Genomic DNA, 24,831 nt, shown 5'->3' with positions numbered 1-24,831 from the left:
TGGTTGAGAAAAATGACTATTGTGCTGAAAAGTGCAATACTTATTAAATAAGCTTTTATATAAATTAAATGACAACAGAGGTTCAGCAGAGGTTCTCAACAGAGGTTTTTCCGAACCGGTGGTTCATGTGCTTGTTTTAGACTAAATTGAATAAAGATATTTTGACTTTGACTTTGACTTTGAATACATGTTCACTTAGATCCAATCTAGCTAGTTGAAATTCAGACAGCATAGCAAAAAGAATTATCAGCAAAATCGTTTGTTGACCACAGCCACTGGAATGTGGTCAAAATGTCAAGGTAATATATTACTCGTGGTCATGATAAGTCCCGTTTATGGTATTTAGCTATGAGTGAAAATCAGGAAAGCTTAAAACATTATAAAATAGTTTGTATTAAAGGTGTTTTTCTTTAAAAAAAAACTTTTTATTTTTGTCCTAAGTATACCATAATCAAAACACCTGAGCCAAATATGCTCGGTCTTTAAACTGCAGTGGATACATTCATCCCGTCATGTACTGCATATTAATAAGAGGTTTGAATCCTCTAACATCCAGCCCACAAATCCACTCAAATGTACTTTCACATTTACACTAAAAACGTAGGTTGCGTAAACTTTTTCTTCGTTGCATTTTCTTTTTCTTCGTTGCATTTCTATTCTTCCAAAAAATAACAGGCGTTAGAGATTTCCAAACATTTTTGTACGTTCCAAAGTTATAGTTACTCGTTTATTCGCTTGTGAGTAGACATTTCAATGACAAATAACTGTCCCTACGATTACACATGATATTTTCTTCTACGTTTCTTGTTGTAAATCATGTAAATAAATAAATTGCCGTTCACCTGACCAAAATTTTAATACCTTCACGAGGTCTATTAACAAAAAGATGGATTTAAACTATTTTCGTGTTTCCGAAATAAACAAATATACAACAATTGTTCGTATGAAGGTAATTTATTAGACATGGCTATACCTATTAAATGAAAGTCCATCTTCACTCACATAATTTACTGTAATAATTTATTGCTTTAAAGTGCATTAATAAATCTAGCTTCTCTGATGATAGCCATGACTGAGTCGAAGGTTTCTTCGCAGGAAGGCAGGACCTGCGCCACGGGGAGGAGGAATCCCCAGCCGATGTTGTCCCTGAGATGGTAAGTGAAGGCCACTGGAGGACGGAAGCGGTATTTTGCCCAGTCAGCTAGGACTCCGGTTGCTCCATCTGAAATGTTGATTCAGGCGTTAGTTTGAACATGTTCAAAACCAAAAGAAAAGAAAGCGATAGATTAGAGGGCATACGAGCAAGTGGGTCATCTGATGGGAAATGAACACCACTGCCCATGAGTACCAACTACTCACGGAGAGTCATTGGTCCGTTGCCGGCCTTCTAAGAAAGTATTGGCCCTTTTCTTGAAAGCCCCGGATGTCATCATAGTTGTCAGGAAACGCTGCTGACGGAAGTTGATTCCACAATTTCACTGTACGTGGCAGGAAGTGCCGAAGGAAACGCACAGTGGTAGATTTCCATTCATCGAGATGATGTCGATGAAATTTAGACTTTCGGCGGGAGGTACGATGGTGGAATTTCGCAGCAGGTAGCAGGTTAAATAATTCTTCGGAACACTCACTGTGGTAAAGCCAATACACAAAGGGAACTTACGTCCCTTCGTACAGATAGGGAATCCAAACTACCGGAAATCGATTCACCGACAAGTCGAGCTACCCTACGTTGAATGCGGTCAAATGGAAGAAGAAGGTATTTGGGTGCCCCTGCCCAGAGATGAGAACAGTTTTCCAAGTGCGGCCGCACCTGGGCCTTATACAGTTGAAGAAGGTGCATTGGTGTAAAGTACTGTCTCGATCTGTTTAGCACCGCAAGCTTCTTGAAAGCCACTTTAGCCTTTTTCTCCAGATGACCAGAAGTGACCTCGAGGCTAAACAATTGATTTGTTAAGTCTAAGCGGGCGCCGGCCACAACTTTTACCTAGCTACTAAATTGATACACAAAGAAGAAAAACTGACTCAACAACACGTTGGCGGGCAAATAAAAATGCCTTGCTGGGCCACTTGGTGCCCCGCGGGCCTGGGTTTGGCCAGCTTTGGATTAGACTGAGAAAAAAAGTTTGCCTCTTCTCAGTTCAGCACAAGTTTTGGGTTGCCAGGTGGTAAGTTTGTGGCAGATTGAGAAGATTCGGTGATGACTTTAGATGGCAATATGCTTAAGTTAAAGCTTGAGCGATACCTAGATAGCGACTGGTTTCCGGTCTAAAGATGCGACTTACTTTTAATAATAGATACTTTTATTTCTACGTTTCAAAATTATCTTTACCATGGACAGCAGCAGAAGTTCCAACTTGATAATTAGTGTTGTACTTCATAGACAATGAGCCCATTGCTCTTCTGCCAACAATGATCTGAAAGCAAAATAATACATTAAAAAGTGAGCATTTTCGGTTATCTGTTCTTCGGGTGATGTGGCCCGGCCATTTTAACTTGCATATTCTTCGAGCTATGTCAGTGATTTTCGATCTTTAACTAATTTTTGTTTTCCAGATTCTATCGCGCAAAGGAACTCCAAACATAGCTCTTTCCATCGATCGTTGCGTGACTCTGAGCCTCTCTAAGAAGTCAACAGTCAAATCAGTGGTACCATTTTATTTATTATTTTTGATAATGAAAGAGAAGAAAACGAACATGCGTATAGCCTAATAGAAAATGATAACCACCGTCCATTAGTATCAATAACTTAAGGAGTTCTGTTGTCGACCTTTAAAGAAATTTTAAGCCCTTTTCTTCAAAGATCCTAAGTCATAGTTAGGTATCTGGAACCACCACTGCTGACGGAAGTTGATTCCACAATTTTACTGTACTACTATTCTCTCGAACATACCATATCGTCATGATTATAGATCGGCTGAGTGCTATGAGCAAACGGTATGAGCAGTCTTTGTCCAAAGCCTCTGAAAGACAGCACGCCAGCCAGGTTGTGCCCAATGGTGTCGATGTAGTTGGAGAGAGCCCTGGTCTCTGGTTCAGAGAACGGGCCAATGCCTATGAAGTTGGCATCAGCTGGGTTGTGGCTGGCGCCGTTCACTGAAATATAAGTAAGTAAGTGTAACGGGACAATTCACACCAATTGACTTAGTCCCAAAGTAAGCTTAGCAAAGCTTGTGTTATGGGTACTAAGCAACGGATAAATATAATTATATAGACAGATACATACTGAAATACATATTAAACACCCAAGACCCGAGAACAAACATTCGCATTTTTCATACAAATGCCCCGACACGGGAATCGAACCCGGGACCTCAAGCTTCGTAGTCAGGTTCTCTAACCACTAGGCCATCCGGCCGTCAAAAGGACTTGAATTTTGAACTCGGAAATATGAACCTAGGTTTGAACCCACGATTCTTTACGTGTGAGGCTATGGATACCATGGCCTTTTTACCCAACGGCAAAGCTCAAAAGGAATTAAGGGTACAAGCACTGCTGCTTTACGGCAGGATTAGCGAGCAAGATGGTGGTAGCAATCCGGGCGGACCTTGCAGAAGGTCCCTCCACCTGCATTATTTACATTATTATTTACCTCCCCATTGAGAATTCCAGTTCCTTGTAAGATCAACTCCAATATTATTCCCCCTCGTAGGACGGCGATTCTTAGTCCATAATCTGACCTGAAAATTAAATAATTTAAGTTATTAAATTTATAATTATACAATACAATACTTTTAACAGTTTTTTATAATTGGGTAATTTTAATAAATTATGATTGAATTAGTTATCAAATCAAAACGATCAAATCGGGGACGTTCTGAAGAAAGGTCGGGTCAGGAGTACTCTAAACCGACGTGCATGCATGAAAAGATTGATGAATGTAGAGGAAGCGAGAGTTGTATGCCAGAATCGTAGCAAGTGGAAGGATGTAGTCTCTGCCTACCCCGTTGGGAAAGAGGCGTGATTTTATGTATGTATGTATGTATGAAGGAGTTATTGCTACCCCATTTGGGAATACAGGCGTGATGTTTGGTGTGTATGTGTGTGTGTGTGTGTGTGTGTGTGTGAAGTAGTTCTGCGAGCGTTCCAACTTCTATTAGTTTCCTGTCGCATGTATTGAAAAAATGAGCAACATCAAATCATTCATACCTTGGCCTGTATACGTCCCACTGCAGGGTACAACCCTGCAAAAATAAAAATGGAAACCTTCCCTTTTGTGTGACTAATTTCTTTAGTTACGACAGGATTTTGATAGTGGTTGAAACGCTAGTAGAACTACCCAATTTATAATGTACCCGTAACCGTACCGTGCCATGCTGTACCGTGCACCCCACGACTGTATACCTAGTGCCATCCACGAAGACGCGGGATTTTGTCAACATTAGCCATTAATGACATTGTAATAAGAACCACGGCACGCGTCATCGTGAATGACTCTACCTATACCTTACGATAACTACGTCTAATGTGTGTTCAACACATGTCTATGCAAAACATGTTGATGAATTCTGGTTGAGTTTGAAATACGTCTGTGTAGTGTGGTGGTGGTGATAGTTGAAAGGTTTGTGTGATAAGTGTCCGTTCCTGCAGTGCTGAGGTGGCGGAGCCGTAAGCACGCATAGATTTGTTTCATAGACGTAGTTATATTCAAGGTCACGGGTGAGCAAAGTAATTGTTTATAGTTGTTCAACATAAGTACAGAAAGACCAAAATCCAGCTCACATTATTGTCAGAAAATTCGAAGCCATCAGGGTTGACACTCGGAAACACGTGCCACTCGAAATCTTGAGAAGCCGCCAATGCCTCAGGGTCTTCGCCTCGCACCAGCTGGTCTACTATGTAGCACACGACTGTCGGTGACAGCCAATCAGCACCGATCTGACCACCTTCGAGGAAGAACGCTCGGCGACCGGAGTTGCGAGCGATCCTGACTCCTGTGATATTTCTTCCTGGATAAAAATAAAAACAAGCACTAATAAGTGTTTTAAATTTTGCGATCTTCATTCATACATAACTACTGCAAATGCCGTGACCTTAATCATCCATAGATATTATTCAAATTATTTGGGTTTTTTGGCCCCATCGACCATGACGTTGTTGTTATTCTATTTAACCTTATGCCTGCACGTAATTACTTTCTGGCAGTTGTAGAAATATTATCAGTAATGGTTTATGGTTATAAAACCATAAGGTATTAATAAATCACGACAACAAACACACGTAATCAGTTCAGGCCAGCAGCGAATATTTTCGAGTTCAAATATGTAAGTTTAGGTTATTGTTTCCGTATTTTTTATATTAAAAACTTCTGTAAAAGTTCAAGCCAAATACTGTACTAATGCAAGGTAAAATACGAGTTCGCCTAAATCTGGGTTTTTCACATGGTCTAACATCCAAAACAGCAAACAACTCAAACTCTACTAACCAGTTCTTCGGGAGAGCTTCTACTTACCTTCAAAAGAAGTACCAGCTGTGACCAAAGTCACCACGTCACTGTAGGTTTCAGCCAAATAAGCAAACCAGTTGGTGATGTCTTCTAAAGTGTGGAATCCGGTGAAATGCATCTCCGCACGAGTGCTCCGCTTCTTTCTGCTGTATATTTGAGCATCAAAGGCCCTGCAATGTGAACAGTGTCAGTGAATCTTATACCATAAAGACAAAAATTTGCAAAAATTGATTACAACCTTCTAGTCTCGCCCTATTTTTAAATAAATAAAAAATCATTTACTATCAAAAAGAAAGCTAGTGCGCAGCAATAATTAGGGATAACAAGAGAATCCATACTAATGTTAAGTATAAATGCGAAAGTGTGTGTGTTTGTATGTTTGTCCGTCTTTTGTTCGCATTTTTTATTCGATAAACAATACAAATAACCCTTTTTTATCCCTTCAATTGAATACCTATACCATTAATGAAATTATCATCTAGGAGAGTGATCTACTCCCCAAAAATCTGATTCCGGCGCTTCTTGTACCAATGAGAAAGCAAGGCAATACAGTGTGAAAGGCAAAGGGGAACAACCACACTGTATTACCAAGAAAGTTGTCATAAAAGTTTACTATTAATCCTCAAACAATAGCCACGATCTGTGATAAGAGTGTAGCGACTTCAGAAAGAGACACAAGAGAGTTAATCATTCATACCAATTGCAGTTCATCATCATCATCATCATCAGCCGGAACCACTGCTGAACAAAGGCCTCCCTCTTAGACCGCCACAATGAACGACAACTCGCCACTTGCATCCACCGGTTTCCCGCAACTCTCTTGATGTCGTCAGTCCACCATTATGGCGGGAGGGGGGTTGCCATAATCCGCACGCTTGGCAGGCGGCTTGGGGATCGCAGTATTACCTTGATGGTATACGCACAAGACGCTGCTGCCCGTCTTCTGGATTTTCCCTTTGTCGCCTTCTACGACACCTAACCGGATGGAATGGTGGGGAGCTATTCTTGTCCGGACACCCCACGGAATTTCAGTTATTATTTGTTAAATATTTTCGCTATTTTTCTAAAAATCATTGAGTTATAGGGCCGAAAAGTTCTCGAATAGAGATGACCTGCTTAAAGCCGCAAGCTAGGTGGATGCAGGCTCCTTTCAACCAAAGTAACTGGAGGTCTATGGGAGATATTTATGACTAATAGTGGACGTGCTACGGCTCATAAGGGATGATGATGAATTAATTGGTAATTATTATTAGAAGAACAGTAGGATAAGTTTATAGATTCAGTATAATTTTACTTACTCTTGAATGTTTTCAAGCATCAGTTCGCTGTAAATGCTTCGTTTTTTCAAAGTATGTTCCAAATCATTTTTCCTTTCAGGGGGCGCCACCACGCTCACATACTCTCCAGGCCTCGTGGGGGAGTTCCAAAAATCCAACTCCTTGTCATTATGCTGCAGATCCTTAAGGAACTGAACGTGGAATTCACTCTCTGGCACTATTTTGTACAAAGCGAAATCATCGTAACGCACTTTATCTGTATAAACGGTGGCACAAAAAGAAAATAACAGTAATTTGAGCAACATTTTGCTAGTAAAATGTTGATGAACTGAATTTTAATTGGGAATTTTATCGTATTAATTCAAATTTACTTGGTAATCTTCAGGCTGTGGTATTGTGATATCTGTTCCCTTGTAATAAGTGATAATATCGAGTGCGTTTCATGTCGACTGTTTATCTAGCTCGCTATTATCTAATCGACTTGTACTTATAATCATTAATCTAAATAGATTAGCATTCCTAGATTTAATACGCGCGTAAATTTTACTTTTTTTTTGCTTTTTATGAATATTTTGTATAGCACAGGGTGCTCCCAGACAAAACGGAGCGGAGATGGGCTAAAGGTAACTAATTACGTTATCAGTACACGGGAAGCGGGGCGATATTTAATTGGATTTTAACATTTTACAGTTCATGTAGGGTAAAAAACGGGACCCGTTTAATGTTGCTGCACTGTCGTCCTGTCTGTCAGTTTTTTATATACATAGATGATAGCTGAAATGTATACATTATGTGTATTTTTATTGCCCCAACAACAAAAAAAAACTAAAAATCAACGTAAATTAAACATTTAGAGGGGTCCTACTATCTAATTTCATTTTAACTCACGCGTACTTTGTGCTACGAAACAGTGCTCTGCTAATACTGGATTTTTGTACATACGGCCGTTTACAGAATATCATTTGAAACACCTTTAAATTTGTACTGAACCCGCGGGGCGCGACTGACTCTCACTTGACCTTTTTTTTGTGAATGGAAAACGAGAAAATAGATCACCTGTTGATAAGTACCTCAGTATCATCTACCACTGAAACCCGTAACACCAGAAGATTACAAATAAAATGTCGGCCTAGGCTCTCTAGAGGCGCTCTAGAGCGCTAAGGTATAATACCAAATGTTGCCAGTAATTTTATCAGCTTTCTTCACGCTGGAACACAGTAGTGCAAGCACTGTTGTTAGGCGGCTGGATAGATAAATAATGTGGTTGGAATCCAAACGGACAGTAAAACTTAAAGGTTGTACCACCCGATAGACTAATGCAATGCAATAGTTCTTTATTTAACACCATATAGTAGGTAATACCGAAAATAAGTATATGGAAACCATTCACGCGACAGGTGACCTCATCGTTTCAGAGCGATTAGGTATTTCTAGGCAAGATGAATGTGAATGAATGCTCATGGTACGTGGTACGACACATCTCTGCTCCGCTCCGCATTTTGCAAGAGCACCCTGTCTCTGTCGTCCAGTAACCAGCAATAACCTATAGCGTATAATAACTCTACTACAAAACACAAAACTAAACTTTGACATCATGCGCTTTTGTTTTAATCTGAAATCCTGAGTAAACCTCTATTTCCGTCCCGTAATAAATCCGTTAATGAGCAGAGCCAATTATAATAAAGCTGGTCACGTCACAACGCAGCCACAATGACAATTTGTTGTGTGCAGAAGAGCGCGAATTCAGAAGATTGATCGCTCCACATGCGGTAAATGAAAACAGTAGTCGAGCTCCGAGGAATCGGGGGCTGAGGAAGCGGAGGGTACACTGCGCCGGCACGCCGCTCCATACCTCGTACTCGCCCAGTGCGAGTGTTGGGCTGACGAGAGACCATACTTATTTATCTTGTAACCTTTTCAGCAGCAATTTAACTGTTCATTTGTGATTTTAGATTTTTCGGATGTCGCGTTCAGACATCGTTATAACTTAAAAGGTTTGGCATAATTTTATTGAATGAGGTAACGCTTTGTAGAGGTTTATATTTATAGACTTAAATCAATGTTTTGCTACTCCGTGACTACACGTATGATAGTGGCGTCTGTCCGACGCATATTTATTTAAATGCAAAAACTGACAACGGTTTCTTTAATTTTTGATAAGATTTAGATTTGTGTGACTTAGCTATTTACTTACTTAGCTTAGACAAGCGATCCCAAACTGAATTTTTGAGGATGATTTACTAAATATGTCATGCTATAATTTCATTCACAATAATTTTTACTAACAACTTGCTTGAATGGAACAATTTATGCGTTACTTTACGGAGCCCAATATCAATGAAATATAAATAATTACGTAATCACTCGCGACCTTAAGCGACCGCGACCTAAGCACAATAATAGTTCATAGTTCTTGAACAAGTATTAGAAACCAAACGTCAAATTCTTTATGATACCTACATACCTTCCCTACTGACTGTTCCTAGCATCTACTGCGACTGCAGTAATTAGCCCCGCATCGGTGGCTAAGCGAGCTCTTTACTGTTCATTTTTAACTGTTGACGTTTTGACAGGTAAACTCCTGCGCGGAAATTAACAGCCGTCGAACTTAACCTATAAAGTTTCAGTTACAGAGACGTGACTTAGATGATTTTGTAGTAAAAGATCTTCGCTCGTTCAAGTTCGCTTGCTATTTTACTAAAAGGGTACCTAAGCTACGCTTAGTTATAGGAGAATATGAGAGCCAATTCAATTGTGTGTGTGTGAAGGTTTGATCCGCACTGGGCCCGCGTGGAAAGTCCTCTCATTTTGAGAGGAGGCCTGTGCCCACCATTGGGACGTTATATATGCTGGGAAGTTGATGAATATTATGAATGCTAAAGTTTTTTATGTGAGTAAAAAAGTATGTTTACCATTGTTTGTGATGTATAGATATCTAAAAAAATATACCTCGTTGGGTTTCTTGCCGGATTCTTCTCAACAGAGGTTTTCCGAACCGGTGGTAGATTTTTTTTTGACATTCATAAGTGCTTGTTATAGCTTAAATTTAATAAAGATATTTTGACTTTGACTTTTTCTTGCTAAAATGGACTGAATGGATGTGGATGAACAAATCATTTGTAGATTTATTTTACATCATGAAGTCACAAGCGGAATCTATAGACGCCACGTTTTTAAGCCACGCGACCGGCGACCGGGCCACGGTCGCTAATTGTGACAAATGGCCGACCACTCGTTGCCGCATCGTTTGTCTTGCGTGACCGACATTTGCTTTTCACCAGATTGTCCAGATTGATCTGCCATTCCAATAGACGCCATTTAAAGCGTAAATTTAGAGGGTTTAATATGAAGCATAAAACATTGTTTGCAAAGAAATAAACGGAATCTAAATCAACTTTCAATGCGATTTTCTAAATTAAAACTTGTGCTATGTTTGCTCCGATTTTATAAGTATTAAAATGGGTCTATATCGGAAGGCTTACAATAATTAGTCCTATCGTTGTGTCGCATAACAACTTTTGTCCTAATAACGTATGGCATACATTTTGTTCCGCATATTTTTGATTGTCCGAAATTGTTGCTCCTATTATCGTTTGTCCTAAATATTATTTGTCGTATCGTTTGAATTGGCTAAGATTCAACTGTCGAATGATTGATGTGCATAATTGTAATTGTTATATCATAGTAGAGATCGTTTAGGGATGACAAAAAAAAATAACCTCGATAACCTAACCTAACCTATCCGAGTCGGAGTGCCCCGGAAGATCGTGCTCGCTCGCTTGAACATATGGGTTTTAGGAGGTTTTATGTACCTATATATTATGCTTTAGGTAATTAGATTTTAGAGTTATCAATATTAGGACAAACTTGCTTTAGGACTTTAAATGAGTATGCGAGAAAAAATATTAGGACATACGAGTAGTATGCCATTCATCAGCACCTATGCCACATATTCGCGGCCAAACATTTTTAGGACTAAAAACGTTATGCGATACTACAGGCACCCTATTAAAATCTAAAGTCACTTTCCGAGATCTGTGAAAAACGTGGATTTGTTTCGTAAAAACACCTAAAATTGTTTTCACATAGGCACAAAAATAGTTAAGAAATTTACTTAAAAATTTTAAAAGGCGAAACTTTTAATGTCATTTTTGAAGACGGCTTAATTCATTAAAAAACTTAACATTCAGTTTATATTAAATCCCAGTTTTATTTGCCGTCAACGTGATTAGATACTTCCTCTTAAAACCTGAAACCTAAAACCTGTATAAACCTATGTTTTGACAAATAAATTCTAATTCTATTCTATTCTTAATTTAACAAGCATTAACCAAAATCAAATTATCCAAAACATAATTGCTATATTACAATCCCATTAATTATCTTTCAAAATATTGGATGACGTTTAGTTGGTATAATTAATAACAGTGTCCGCAAACGCGTGTCAGTTTAATTGTTCTGCTCAGAAGCACAAAAATGGTAATGGTTTACGCCATGTCCAACTTGCGTTAAATTCCCGCAAAATTTGGCAACCTACATTGTCCGATAAAAATTAAATATTAGCTTTGCCAATTAATACTCTAATTATATCAAAAGAACAAATAGTAGGTAAACAGTGTCGGATAAATATGAAAAGTTCACAAATGAATCATCAGATCTAAGTAGGTATGCAAAAAACATATCAGTCTCATCTCATGATCAAATCAAATAGAATGTCAGCTAAAAATTAAATTCCAGTGTCAAATACGAATAAAAGAATAACAATAATGAACAAGTAAAATAACGTTTAGGATATTATAATAGTAGAACCCTGTAACAAACACAGGATAATTTTTATTCCAATACTTACCACGGGATCGCGATGCCTACGCCTAAAAAAATCTCTTAATTCAACAATAATGTCTAAAAGTATCATAATTATTTATTAATTATGATAAATGTTTGGTAATTTCTATGGAAATTTAGAGAAAATGCGTAATAATTCAACTGCCTGTAAAGACACATCGCTACACTAACTAGCCAGGATAAAATGTGTAGCGTTATATTTATGAAATCAGAGCGAGGGTAGTAAATTGTCTATTTGGAATAGACTGAACAATAATGATCTGAAAATATAAGTTATCAATTTATTGAATCAGGCGTTACTTTGCGGAGGTCCATATCAATGAACTAAAAGAATTCGCGAAGAAGGTCGCGGGTGAGCAAATAAATTATTTTAGTACAGTGTAAGTTATTGTTTTGGATAACACTGTAACACTGTGTTGTGTTGTGGTAACACTGTTTAGACTGAACAATAATGATCTGATAATGTAAGTATTAATTTATTCAATCAGGCGTTACTTTGCGGAGATCCATATCAATGAACTATAAGAATTCGTGGAAGGTCGCGGGTGAGCAAAGAAATTATTTTAGTCCAATGTTAGTTATTGTTTAGATAATTATGGACTTTTCGTTTATTATTTAGTTATAACGCAGGTTGCATCAATTAAAACAAAGGTTGTATCAGTTATTTGAACATCGCTAATCAGACCCGGGTAAAGATAAGTGAAAAATAAATACATTTGTAATTTGTACGGTTTCAAATTAATGTTTTCAAGTTTTTTCAGACAGTGGCTGAAGGCAAAACGCTAAGATGAAGATGACGTATACATCTCGATCAACTAATGAAATATTTGGTCGTCTCTCTCAATAACACGATCTGTACAAAGTAACAAATTGGACCAAACCAAGAGACAAGTATCGAAATCCCAATTACAGCCAGAGTTTGGCGCTGCGCCAACTGCCGATGTGCTTAAAACAACGGGAGACCATCCTGATTCAGTATCAAACTTATCGACTCCAAATCCGTCAGCCTCTTCCCGCTTTGGGGTTAGAGCGAGATGGAAGATGAGTTCTGGTTGATGAGACTTTAGAATCGGTTTGTTTTTGGTGTAGTAGGGACGTAGGACATGAATAAATGCGTCCATTTGATCGATTGCTTTTGAGAGAGCACCCGAAGGCTTGGCTACTTCGGTTGATCTACGATGGACATTTATAGGTGAGAGAGTTAAGGGTTGAAGTAACTAAAATTTGAACAGTAAAATTTTTGACGAGGTTATGAAAGTGGTAAAATGGTATATATTCCAGTAGGTACTTATGCCATCAAAGATTTACAAGCAGGTATGCCTTCGCAGTGTAAATTCACAATCGCTTTCACTACGTGAATGCGATAGCGAATGCCTGGGTGCAAAACAGCACGTACTACCTCTCAGGCCTATTCTCTCACGTACACTCGGAATGACAATCGTTTTCACCACTTCTTTTTGTGACGTGGTATAAGATACGGATAGAATATATAGTAAATGCAATCGCGAGCTATTAAGCTCTAGTCTAGTACATATAATACAATTTTCGTGTAAGTCCAAGACCAAGGCAATCAGGTGCCAACAGCCACAAAAAAGAAGTATAATATACAAGAATATATTATAGAAACCATGGGTCCTTGGGCGAGTGCTTTTAATTGTTTATAAATCATTGTCGTCCAAATTGAATACGACTTCGGGTGACCAGAGGGCTGGCTTTTTCTTAGCACAAAGATTAAGCCTTGCCATACAGCGTGGTAATGCTGCCAGTGATTTTGGGCAACTTTTTTATATATAATTTTAGTTAGTATGTAGTTTTAGATACCTTTATTTTGTTTTATATTATAGATAAATCTTTTTATATAAATTATATAAATGAACAAAAATATTTACTTTTTAACAATAATAATAAAAATATATTTGAGATCCTTATAATGTAAGTAAAAAAAATATATATATTAATAATTCGTAATTTATATATGAATCAATCAACAAAACTAAATAATGTAATATTATATACAGCAATGCATGAAAAATAAAAGGTGCCGAGTAACTTAACAATTGTTTCTACAGTTGCATTTAGTTTTCTCGCAAACAAAGTGAAAATCAGAGTGTGAAACTCGAGCATCAAACCCATTTTACTCTCAACGTGTCTATCTATCCCCACCATGCCGGCTTGGGTGAATGTACGAACAGCTCGGGTAAAATGGCTCGTTTTATGCTCTTGTCGTACAATCCACTATTTCTCTTCGATAACCTTTAGCAGTTAGCATTGTCAATACCGTATAGAGCTAACCACAAACTAATTATAACCTAAAAATCTAGACTCGCATCTTTCATTAGAACACGCATTAGTGACTGCAGGCGAGCACAGACGACGTCTCCTGATTTATCGGGCCACCTCCTGCCCTTAACGACACGAGGTGATATACGGGCAAGAGGTATCGGGGAGAGGATGTGGCGAAAGCGATAGCGGATGCGTTTATGAGTAAAACAAGGCTCCCTTCAGGGATAAGGACGCCTTTGTATTTAGCACTTATATTTGTAACCTTTTTGTATTTTATTTTTGTACAATAAAGAGTATAAACAAACTAGAGCTACTTTTAACCTCCGACGTAAAAAGAGGAGTTATAAGTTTGACGCTAACTGTCTATCTATCTATAGCACTGTAGCTCTTAAACTGATGGACTGATTTCTTTTCGGTTTAGTTTTTTGCAGTAGTTCTTGGCTATGTTTTTGGATATGTTTCATTAAAATTGGTTCAGCCGTGAGACATTGGTCTTTAAAATGCAATGTCGGGGGGATTTAAATTTTTCTAAGTTGGTGAGGTTAGGTTAGGTTTTCTTTAAATAGATAAGAACAGTAATATAAATTTTATTTTCTGCCAAGTCTCTTGCGGCGCATTTTCTTGGCAATGATGGTCTTCCCTAACGCGCTGGTGGTATAAAACTTGTCATATAAAAGAGCCATTTGCGGCCTACGTACAGAATAGACGCTTTTATTTTGAATCAATGTGGACACATCGGCAGCTATGCTTGATTTGTCGGCCGTGGCCGTGACAATATTATACGTGTATCTCGACGAGCGTCTTGATTTTTTTTATTTTTATCGCTGTCTCTCGTACCTCAGACTACAATCAAAAACAGTAACGGCTGAACAAAGAGAATTATTCGGAGATGAAGTCAACCATGTTATTGTGGCAGCATGTGATTAATGCCACGTGTAATTTACACTTGCGTTTTTGTCCGTTTGTCTGTTTTGTGTCGGTACTCTTGTTTTGATTGTATTTGGGACAGTGATTTGTGGGGTGAGTAGAGGGAAGGAATTGCTGGGGTCAGGTTGGTAAGATCGTCAACATCAAACGTTTGTAAATCTGTTTGAGATACCGGTCTATATAAGTCCCGTGCTGGGCACATTTTTGTCACGTGATTAATAATAATAAATCCATTTATTTCGGGGGCATTGCGTCGGGGGCTAATATTAAATATTTCCCATCTTAGGCCTCTAGGTTGGCAACGCGTTTGCAATACCCCTGGTGTTGCAGATGTTTATGGGCGGTGGTGATCTCTTACCAACAGGAGACCCACTTGCTCGTTAGCCATCCAGTCGTATAAAAAAAACTAATTAACGCAAATTAATTAATGTCTATTATAAACATGCAAAAGTGCTACTTAAGCAAAACCGCAGAGTAAAAGTAAAAGTATGAGTAGGCCATAGGTCAATCCACTGGGATACTAAGGCTATTTCACCATCATTTCCATCACTATCCAGACGTAAAAAATCTAGGGAGCCCATTGGGAATGGAGTTGTCACGACGCCGCGCTACTTGTTCCTTGTTGGACTACGGAACCCTAAACAATTCAGGAACGGTAACTAAATTACATTTACGCTTCAAAAATGCTAATTCTCCCATTAGCAACTCACTGTTATCCTTTAACACCCTGCAGGGCTACTACGAAACTCGAAACTCGAAGTTCGTGTCGTGCGGTCCCTCCGACACTTATTTATTTAATACGAGCGAGAGGGACCGCACAACACGAACTTCGAGTTTCGAGTTTCGTAGTAGCCCTGCTGTACTTGTGCAGCCCACAAATGCGGTTGGATTTTCATCTGAAAATCTGAAATAGATTTAACATTTTCAGAATGCACACGGTTTAGTGACCATTGCATTAAGTACTAGCTGTTTCCCGCGACTCTATCTGCGACGAATTATGTTTACAAATACAAACAAATACACATGCTCTCTCACACACACACACACACACACACACACACACACACACACACAACACACATAGAAATAAATAGTAAAAACACATATGCATTAACCTTCGACTTATATATAGATAGTATCTGTGATAGTATAGATACTTTTCTACGGTGTGAAAAATGTGCCTCAGTATCTCACCTTTTAGGGAAATTAGAGCACAAAAAAAAAGAATAGCTGAACTAGTTTGGCTACTTGACGTTTAGCCAAAATTTACTAATTAGGAACCAATTATCCTAATATTACAAAACTGATTTTGTAAGCCATCACCTAAGTTCACCTAGTTTTGTAGTCACGCAAGTCGAGGTAAGCAAAAATGTTTTTTGTTACTGTTAACAAATTCTTTTTGTTTTTCTTTTCAGTGAGAGTATGTGAAGCCGTGGTGGCCTAGTGGTTTGACCTATCGCCTCTCAAACAGAGGGTCGTGGGTTCAAACCCCGGCTCGCACCTCTGAGTTTTTCGAAATTTATGTGCGGAATTACATTTGAAATTTACCACGAGCTTTGCGGTGAAGGAAAACATCGTAAGGAAACCTGCACAAACCTGCGAAGCAATTCAATGGTGCGTGTGAAGTTCCCAATCCGCACTGGGCCCGCGTGGGAACTATGGCCCAAGCCCTCTTGCTCTGAGAGGAGGCCTGTGCCCAGCAGTGGGACGTATATAGGCTGGGATGATGATGATGAGAGTATGTGGAGGGGGGCTCTCCCGTATGGGCTTACCCACGAGCACTTTCACATATAGGCGTTTTTGTCGCCGGACTGTAGCGCTTTTAAGTCGCGCTGCAGCAGCGCGACTCGTATCCATACATAATTTGACTCTTTCTCAAAAAGTTGTCCATTTTTAATTTTTTCAGTTGTCCATTTCCCACTTCATCATCAACATCATCATGCCAGCCTATATACAGTTTTCCACTTATAAAAAAAAAAACTTAAGCTATTTCGCCACAAAAATAAGTGATATTGTTTTTAAATACATACAAAACCTTGTGGTAAAAGTGATAAAAAGTCAGATAATCTTTGTTGTTGGATCCAATAGAAAGTATTGATGTAGTTACAAAATTAAGATTTTTTCCTCACAAGATTTCGTGTCATTTTCCTGACGTCAAGAAATTTTGGATGTTTTATGTAGTTTATGCTTTATGATCTCGTCCTTAGGGTTAATAATTTCTTGCCAAAACTGATTTCTTGTCAATTCCATGACGGAGTAGCGCAGCTCCGAGCTAGCGGTGGCAGATACTGTGAAGTGTGGCTGTCGCTAGCGACGACGTCGCAACTTAGCCGCCATACGGCCGCTGTAATGTGAAGGGATTTGCTGTGTCGCGCGACAAAAACGTCTATAATGTTAAAGCGCTCTAACGACCACACGAGTGCCCACATTTGCCATAGTGGACGTTACGGGAGCGTGAAAATACTCTACGATGATAGAGCTTGTAAGTACCTACACCAATGCCAAATTATAGTTTTCTGGTACTAAGAGTCTTTGAACTAAGTTTTGGGCAAGCAGGAAGACATATGGAGTAATGATAAAGGTTTCGTTTCTGCCTTTTGCCTACGGAACTCTAAAAACCACGTTATCTGGAACAACATTGGTGGTAACCAACCCCTGCATTCAGACTAGCTAGCTCAAAATGGTTTATGAATTCATAATCGCAGTCCGACAAAGTTACGTATTCCGGTGGCAGAGACAGGAACCAACATTAACTCGTGCTAACTCCTGAATAATTTGGCCACGGTGGCGCCGTTTTTGCTGGCTCTGTAAGTTTGTGACAGCGAATTATGAGGAGATCGGAATATGTCTGCTTCAATTTTGGACTCGGATCCCGGAGGATGCACTTTCACTTGGTTTGTGCTATTTTTGCAAATTATTCATGCGTTTTATTTGAGCAATATTATTTCAAGGAAAACCTGCACCACACGCACGCACGCTTTAAACAACGAAATGAAAAGCCTTATTATGTTTTTTAAAACGGATCCTATACGGATAAGTAAGTGTATGCTATGTCGTCAAATGATATCCAAAAGACACTAACTGCAAAAAAACTTATGTTTAAAACTTTCGTGATTTTCACTTAGAGTCAAACTACTATTATAAGTATAACACCATTGTACCTACACAGTTTTTGCCAGTTTCATTCATGAAAGGTTTTTGCAATAATAGTTATTTGTGTCACAAGGGAGCAAAATGGTATATTTACGGCGAAGGCGTGCATTGAATCCAGAAGCAGCGAAGGATTCTACAGTAGAATCCTGAGCGTAGCGAGGGATTCAAGTAGAATCCTGAGCGAATGAGGGATTCAAGTGTTAACAAGATGAAAATAATTTTGCTCCGAGTGGCTCATACAACTTTCACAAGAGCAGAACTGAAAAAAAAAATCTAATTAAGTATTTTAAAGAACAACCAGCATAGAAAATGGCTGGCTTTACAATTACAATTCAAAAAAGGCATTGCAATAAAACACTTAGAAAAGCCTTGAAACAGAAAGTTGCATTTGCTCCCTCTCGACAGGGAGGAAAAGTTTTTGAAGGAGAGTAAAAAATTTCTGATTCTAGCGTGACCACGGTTACTGTAATGTGGTCGAAGCGTCGAGGTAAATATTACTCGTGTATTTTAGCGCGATAAGTCCTGTTTGTGGTATGTTGACTATATTAGTGACTTCCGGCTGTCACCTGACAAAGCCCGACGGTATCAGATTGATATCAGAATTGAAGACAAGTAGGTAACATGGCAAAAAAAAACCTTGTAAAAAGTTTGTTACAACAAAGCTATCTCGAACTACGATTGAAAAAAAGACTATAAAGACTATAGAGAACCCTTACCTATTTTACACACAAGAAGCCACCGATTCAACTAAATTATAAGTAAATCTAGGCTCATAAAACACCAAGTTTCTTACCTATAAAAAGGATATTTACTTACCTACCTAAAAAGAAAGCCATGTTTTCTAAAGTTTTATGCTTGACGTAAAAATAAAACTACTTACTCCTTCATACCTTATGGCGTGTAGGCTGCCGGTGGAACTACACGGCAATTTTATGACTTAACTAGTTTTTACCCGCAGCTTTGTACTTAGATCTCGTAGTCAAACCAAAATTCCGTATTTTTTTATTTTTTTTAACAAATTTCCATGGAAATCCACAAAAATGACAACGTGGTAGTCGTACTGCACGACGAACGTATTTAAATTTTGTATTTAAAGTTTATTTTGGAAATATGAATATTTCGAATTATTTCAGTTTTCTTTTAAAGATGCGAATTGGCAAATTTTGAGAAACTTGTACAAAGGAAGACTTATCCCTTTAAGGGATCTCTACTAGTGAACCCTTGAGGAAATGAGAAGAGCAATCAGTTAGGGTCCAACGAAGAGTGAGTTTAAGAGTCAAAAAGTGTTTGGTGCGGTTATTTTTTCTAGGGAGAGGCTATAATAGAGATCTCTCTAGGCATACAACAACAAGATGTTTTAAGTCGATAAAAGAATATTTTTATAAATTGATGAATTAGTTTGTTTGTTTGTTTATATACTCACAAAAAGGAAAAACAAAAAGGTTACAGAAAAAAAGTGTTAAGTACAAAGGCGGACTTATCCCTGGAGGATCTCTGCCAGTCAAACTTTAGTTTAATTTGACTGAACACTACTGTTAACGTTTTGCAATTTTTTTTACTAAGTAAATAAATTAGTTTACGCTGTGCAATTACGAATACTGAAGTTCTTTGGTCACATCTCCAGAAATGAGAACTCAATAAAGAGATTGGTGGTTCAGGGGCAGGTGGAAGGCAAGAGGGCACGCGGCCGATCACCAACTCGCTGGACTGACCTGATTAAAAAAGCTACTGAGTCCACCATGGTCCAGTGTACTCGCAACGCCTCTAACCGGCAGAAATGGAAGCACATTGCTAAGAGGGCTGTCCTCGAAAAGGTCTGCAACCCACCGAACATCTCTCCATGTACATACCTCGTCTGCGCAACCACGACCACTCTGACAAGAGTGTCCGACTAAAAAGGAAGGAAATAAATTAGTTAACCTTAGTTGCTCAGGGAGCACTGGACAAAGATTGCTTCTCCAATTGAGGATATGACTCTGAGAGAAAGAAAAAAAGAAAATTATTTATTTATAACAGCAGTGAAACACAGCACATTACATAAAAAAATACATAAGTAGTGTTGCCGTTATTAAAAGGTCCCGGCTGAGCATATCGCTGGTTGGAAACCAGCATGGTCTTCCTCCGGGCCATAGAAGAGTGCTAAACCGTACCGTAGAGGAACCGTAACGCCCGCACACTCGAGGTTTCCGACGTCGTACTCCAAAGTAATATTCCACCTAGCCTAGCTAAACCACATTTAAATACATCAGACCATCCAGCCCGTACTCCAATTTGCAGAAACCAACGACTACTCAATTACACCAATCAGATCGCAGCTTGGACGGCCGCCAGATGTCGCACTAATTGCAGGGATTCTACTGATATGCGGATTGTGTTTTGTTTATTTAGAACAAATAATTTAAGCCGCCGTCTCGAACTTACAACCCTATTTTTAACCTTCCATGCAAAAAAGGGGTGTAGCACCCCTTATTCAACCCTAACTTAATACATTTATAAGTTTGACGCCAATGTACGTCTGTCTGTGGCAATTATAGCCTTAGATTAATGAGAGCTGCATTATAAATTTCACAAGTACTCTACTCATATTTAAAATTTAGCTCAGTTTTTGACAACTTTTAACTGAAAGCCATTTCTTTACTAAAGATCTTTTATTTCCAAAATTAAAATCCCAACATACGCATTCGGAGTGCTTCCCATTTGTTCCATAGAACTGTGACGTCATTGAACAAAATAATATATTAATTTCTAAATTACTCCGTAGAACATTTCAGATTATCATTTGTTCTATAGAACTGATACGCTGTGGAAGAAAATGATATGACAGTATTGCACGTTGTTCTATAGAATAATTGAGAAAGTTACTACTAAAAACCGGCCAAGAGCGTGTCGGGCACGCCCAAAATAGGGTTTCGTAGCCATTACGAAAAAATTAAGTAATATTTTTCTAAGGATTTCGTATTTTATACGGAATCTTCCAAGTTTAGGTATATTTTATACCTTAGGCTGCTATTTACTCTTAAACTACTAATAATTCTCAAGCAAACTTAACCGTTATAGTTTTCCTTGTAAGTTTGATATACTTACTACCATCCTGAATTTTTTCAATTTTTATCCACCCACCGGTTTAGATTTTAGAGGAGGGGAGAGGGGACGCTCGATTTTAATGAAAATTTGCACTTTAAAGTTGAATATTTCGCAAAAAAATCACTGAATCGAAAAATTGTCTGAGCAATCTCCTAATGGTTTTAAAATACCTATCCAACGATACCCCACACTATGGGGTTGGATGAGAAAAAAAATCACCCCCACATTACGTCTATGGGAGGTACTTACTCTAAAAAAAAATTTTTAATTTTTTTATTGTACCATTTAGTCGGCATAGTTTACATATACATCCGTGCAAAAAATCAGCTTTCTAGCTTTGATAGTCCCTGAGCAAAGCCGCGGACGGACAGACAGACAGACATGGCGAAATTATAAGGGTTCCGTTTTTGCCATTTTGGCTCCGGAACCCTAAAAAGCGAGTAGTCCATTTACGTTTATCTAAGCTAGGAAAAACTCTTTAATTTATTGCTATATTCACTGGCCATTTGAACCGCCACTTTTGTTTCATAATGGAACAGTATGGGAAAGGACTCACTTTGTTCTACTGCGTCACTGGCAAGTAGGCTGGGGTGAAAAGCTAGTATTATAGAACACTTTGGGTAAATAAATCCTATTTTGTACTATGACGTCACAGATCTATGGAACAAATGGGAAGCACTCCGCATTCGCTGTGAAAACCACCCTTGAAAACGTCTTTACCAAAACTAGAAAATCTGGGTTAAAATCATAAATTAAGCACGCCATTGTAAAGCGTCCAAGTAGTGGAGGACACTTAAGTGTGCCCGAGCCTTGGCAAGAATACTGCTGTGTCTTTAAAATTGTAGTTTAATTCGTATTCCGTAATCATTAAGCTAACGAGACAGAGGTTGATTAAATTTAAAATCCAATGGGATTTATGACTAGGTTTTAGGGCTATGTATCCGAAGGGTTCTAAACGGGACCCTATTAGGTCCGTCTCTCTGTAATTGTTCGTCTATATGTTTATCTGCCATAAGACTACGATACTATCTTTCGATCCGTAATAGGTAGTTTAAAACTCGAAATTTTCATAAATTGCGTACTTGTGTGTATATATTAAATTTGTGCAAGCAAATGTTTCTAATTTTCTTTCTTTCTCTATCTGTCTTGTCTTTGTCACTTAAGATGCTCTCCAGAAGCCAAATTTCATTGTTTATTTTAAAATGTTTATTTGCTATTTTGAACATGAAACTACCGTGAGACTCGCTCGTATTAAATGATATATAGTATCGGATAACTCACGCCTTAAATCAAGTTTAGCTCGACATGTTTCAAACAAAGTAGCCCGAAACACGAAAGCTAAGAAGAGCTAATCTCGATTTAAGACTTGAGTTACCCGGTACTATATCATTTAATATGTTTATTTGCTGTCGAACAGTATTAAGGTATTTTTCAGATTTCCAACCACGATCTCTTAGGAACTCGGATTTTTTAAATGAATAAAGCCAGAGCCAATCTTAAAAGGCCCATCTCATTTATTTATTGATTTATAAAATTAAATTACATTTCATTAGGTCAAATATTTAGTAACAGCGTAGATCAGCCTGTTAAATGGCATACAATACCGTCTTTACCATAAGGATAAATATATTTTGATCTGACAAAAAGTTATACTAAAAGATGTTATACAAAACAAATCTCGTATTTTAATCATACTCACCTATATAATTTTTACGTGTATTATAAATAAAATAGCACTCGTAGTAGAAAAAAAAATCCAAAAGGGCCACAAGTTCTTGTGTGACCCAGGGCTCCCGCACTCGCCGTCTGATGATATAAACAAAATGGCCCAGACGGCCCAGATGCCCAGATGATATAAACAAAATTTACTGGTTTTTTAACGATCTTTGATAACATAATGCATATGCATAGCTAAACCATAACTAAAGGCAATCTAAGGTTCGCAGAAAGGTTTAATAGCGACGTAATAGTAGGATTGCATGTAGATCGTAAACCGCAATCTAAGGAAAGAATCTGCCTTCGTCAGAAGGAATTATAAGTAATTAAGACACAAGTTACAATCCAATAAACAGGAATAAGCAATTAATTCTCATACAAAAGGAAAGGCAACGCCCTAAAAACTGGACAATTACGAGGCAGACAAACTAAAATCCACCATAGTTGAACCCGTAGAACGTTCTAATTCAGACGCCGATATCCAAAGCGATACTCATGCCATTAACGATGGTAACTACTGTCCAGCTGAACCTGGCCTGCCAGAGGCTGTAGGTTTGTTAGAAGTTGAAGTCTTGCTTTGAAATGAGCCGGCTCATCTTATAATGGGTGATGTTACCGAAATAAATGGCACTAGATCACGTCATATGATGATTTGTCGTGACGCCTAAACGATTACACGGATCATTACTCATATTACCACCTTTGATAACATCATTTTCGCTGCCATAACATTACCGAGCGGCAGGCAGATGTTATTTTGTTCTGTTGAAATTAAGAATCGCTGATTTAATATCGTTTATCACGCAAAAACAAGTGAATTTGATATGAAATTCGTGATATTAGATGATTTGTGTTCAATAAATTTTACTACATAATTGGTTTGGGAGTAGAAAATAAATTATGACAGCTAAATTTTTGAATAAAATTGTATTACAATTTCACACGCGATACACTTCCGTTGAATATAAAATTAATTCTTAATTTAGTTTTTTTTATTATGTCACTAAAAACCCTTAACGGCCAATATGGTGATGTAACATATATTTCTGCGGTATTATTACACAATTTGATAATCCGTGGCATTATCTTAAAAAATAATGACTTGTTAATTTGTCATAATCTTTATAAGATAACATAATTTTCTTAGACTGTAATCCATATTCACCTTTTAGGCGATTATGATCCCAAAAAGTACCTACTTACAAGTGTCCGTGATGGCTGCAATGTGGTATATCTTATACAAAATTAAGGAAGTCGGATGCTGATCATTTCTAATATGAAGTTCCTTCAGTTCCTTTCAATTCATACTAATAATAATTCACCTTTTTTGTACTTCCAGAGAAACGAATAAATTTTCAATATTACCTAGGTTGCGCATTTTTCAGTTAAATGGCTGTCGGGAAGAAGTCATTTTTAAGTGATAAGACCGCCTATCTTCCTTGCACTTTTTTATTTTTTGTTAATTTACTATATTGATTTGTGGTTTTCGATAAAGGGTATTGTTTTGTATTTTATTGTTATTCCCTGTTACTTATTTTATAAATATTTTATAATAAACATCATTATTATCATTAAAAGTCATTGTTCATCTTCTTTCTATTAAGTACCTACTAAAAATCAAAGTACATAAATAAGTATTTTTTTTTTATTCAAAATCATATGAAACTGACACACAAAAAAACAACAGCAAACCTTTTGACCATAAAGCTCGGTTGGCACTGCTGACAACTGCTGGTTGGTCTGAATTCACTCAACGGTTCCGTGGGCGAGAACATACCTATCATGCCATCCATTGTTTCTCTACAGGTTGGCAGTATCAGTTCTGGAGGCAGGGCAAAGGCATACGTGCCAGTATCACGGAGTTCCATTGTTACCACATATCTAAAAAAAAAACTCTGTACTATACAAAAATATGTATCCTGTTCCAACGGCAGGCGAAAAAGCTATGGACAACCTTTCGCACTCTGAACGTCATTCTAAAACATGGCACAACAAATTTTATGTAGGTACACCCATCCTCCATTATGCGTTCAAAAACCATAGATAATGACCAGCATTACGACATTGGATTCTATTATGAACACGGCTGTATCGTAATGGTCA

General features: G+C 38.0%; 2 protein-coding genes across 2 annotated transcripts in view; one reads left to right on the top strand and one right to left on the bottom strand.

Annotated features, from left to right (window-relative positions):
• Window positions 1-993: 993 nt before the first annotated feature.
• Window positions 994-7,099, bottom strand: LOC141432497 (zinc carboxypeptidase-like). Its single transcript, XM_074094086.1, has 7 exons — window positions 6,742-7,099; window positions 5,450-5,613; window positions 4,720-4,946; window positions 3,590-3,677; window positions 2,891-3,093; window positions 2,330-2,414; window positions 994-1,222 (listed from the first exon to the last, which is right to left on the bottom strand). Exons 1-7 carry the CDS (start codon window positions 7,023-7,025, stop codon window positions 1,029-1,031), a joined length of 1,245 nt encoding a protein of 414 aa, XP_073950187.1. The 5' UTR covers window positions 7,026-7,099; the 3' UTR covers window positions 994-1,028.
• Window positions 7,100-19,667: 12,568 nt separating this feature from the next.
• Window positions 19,668-24,831, top strand: part of LOC141432962 (probable isocitrate dehydrogenase [NAD] subunit beta, mitochondrial) — a 16,732-nt gene continuing 11,568 nt past the window's right edge. The window contains exon 1 of the mRNA XM_074094799.1: window positions 19,668-19,770. Coding sequence (XP_073950900.1) covers window positions 19,668-19,770 — 103 coding nt within the window. The remainder of the gene's footprint in view (window positions 19,771-24,831) is intronic.

This window comes from Choristoneura fumiferana, chromosome 11 (assembly GCF_025370935.1).
Source record: "Choristoneura fumiferana chromosome 11, NRCan_CFum_1, whole genome shotgun sequence".
Classification (NCBI taxonomy): domain Eukaryota; kingdom Metazoa; phylum Arthropoda; class Insecta; order Lepidoptera; family Tortricidae; genus Choristoneura; species Choristoneura fumiferana.
Note: the sequence above shows the minus strand (reverse complement) of the source record. Positions and strands in the feature narration are given on the sequence as shown.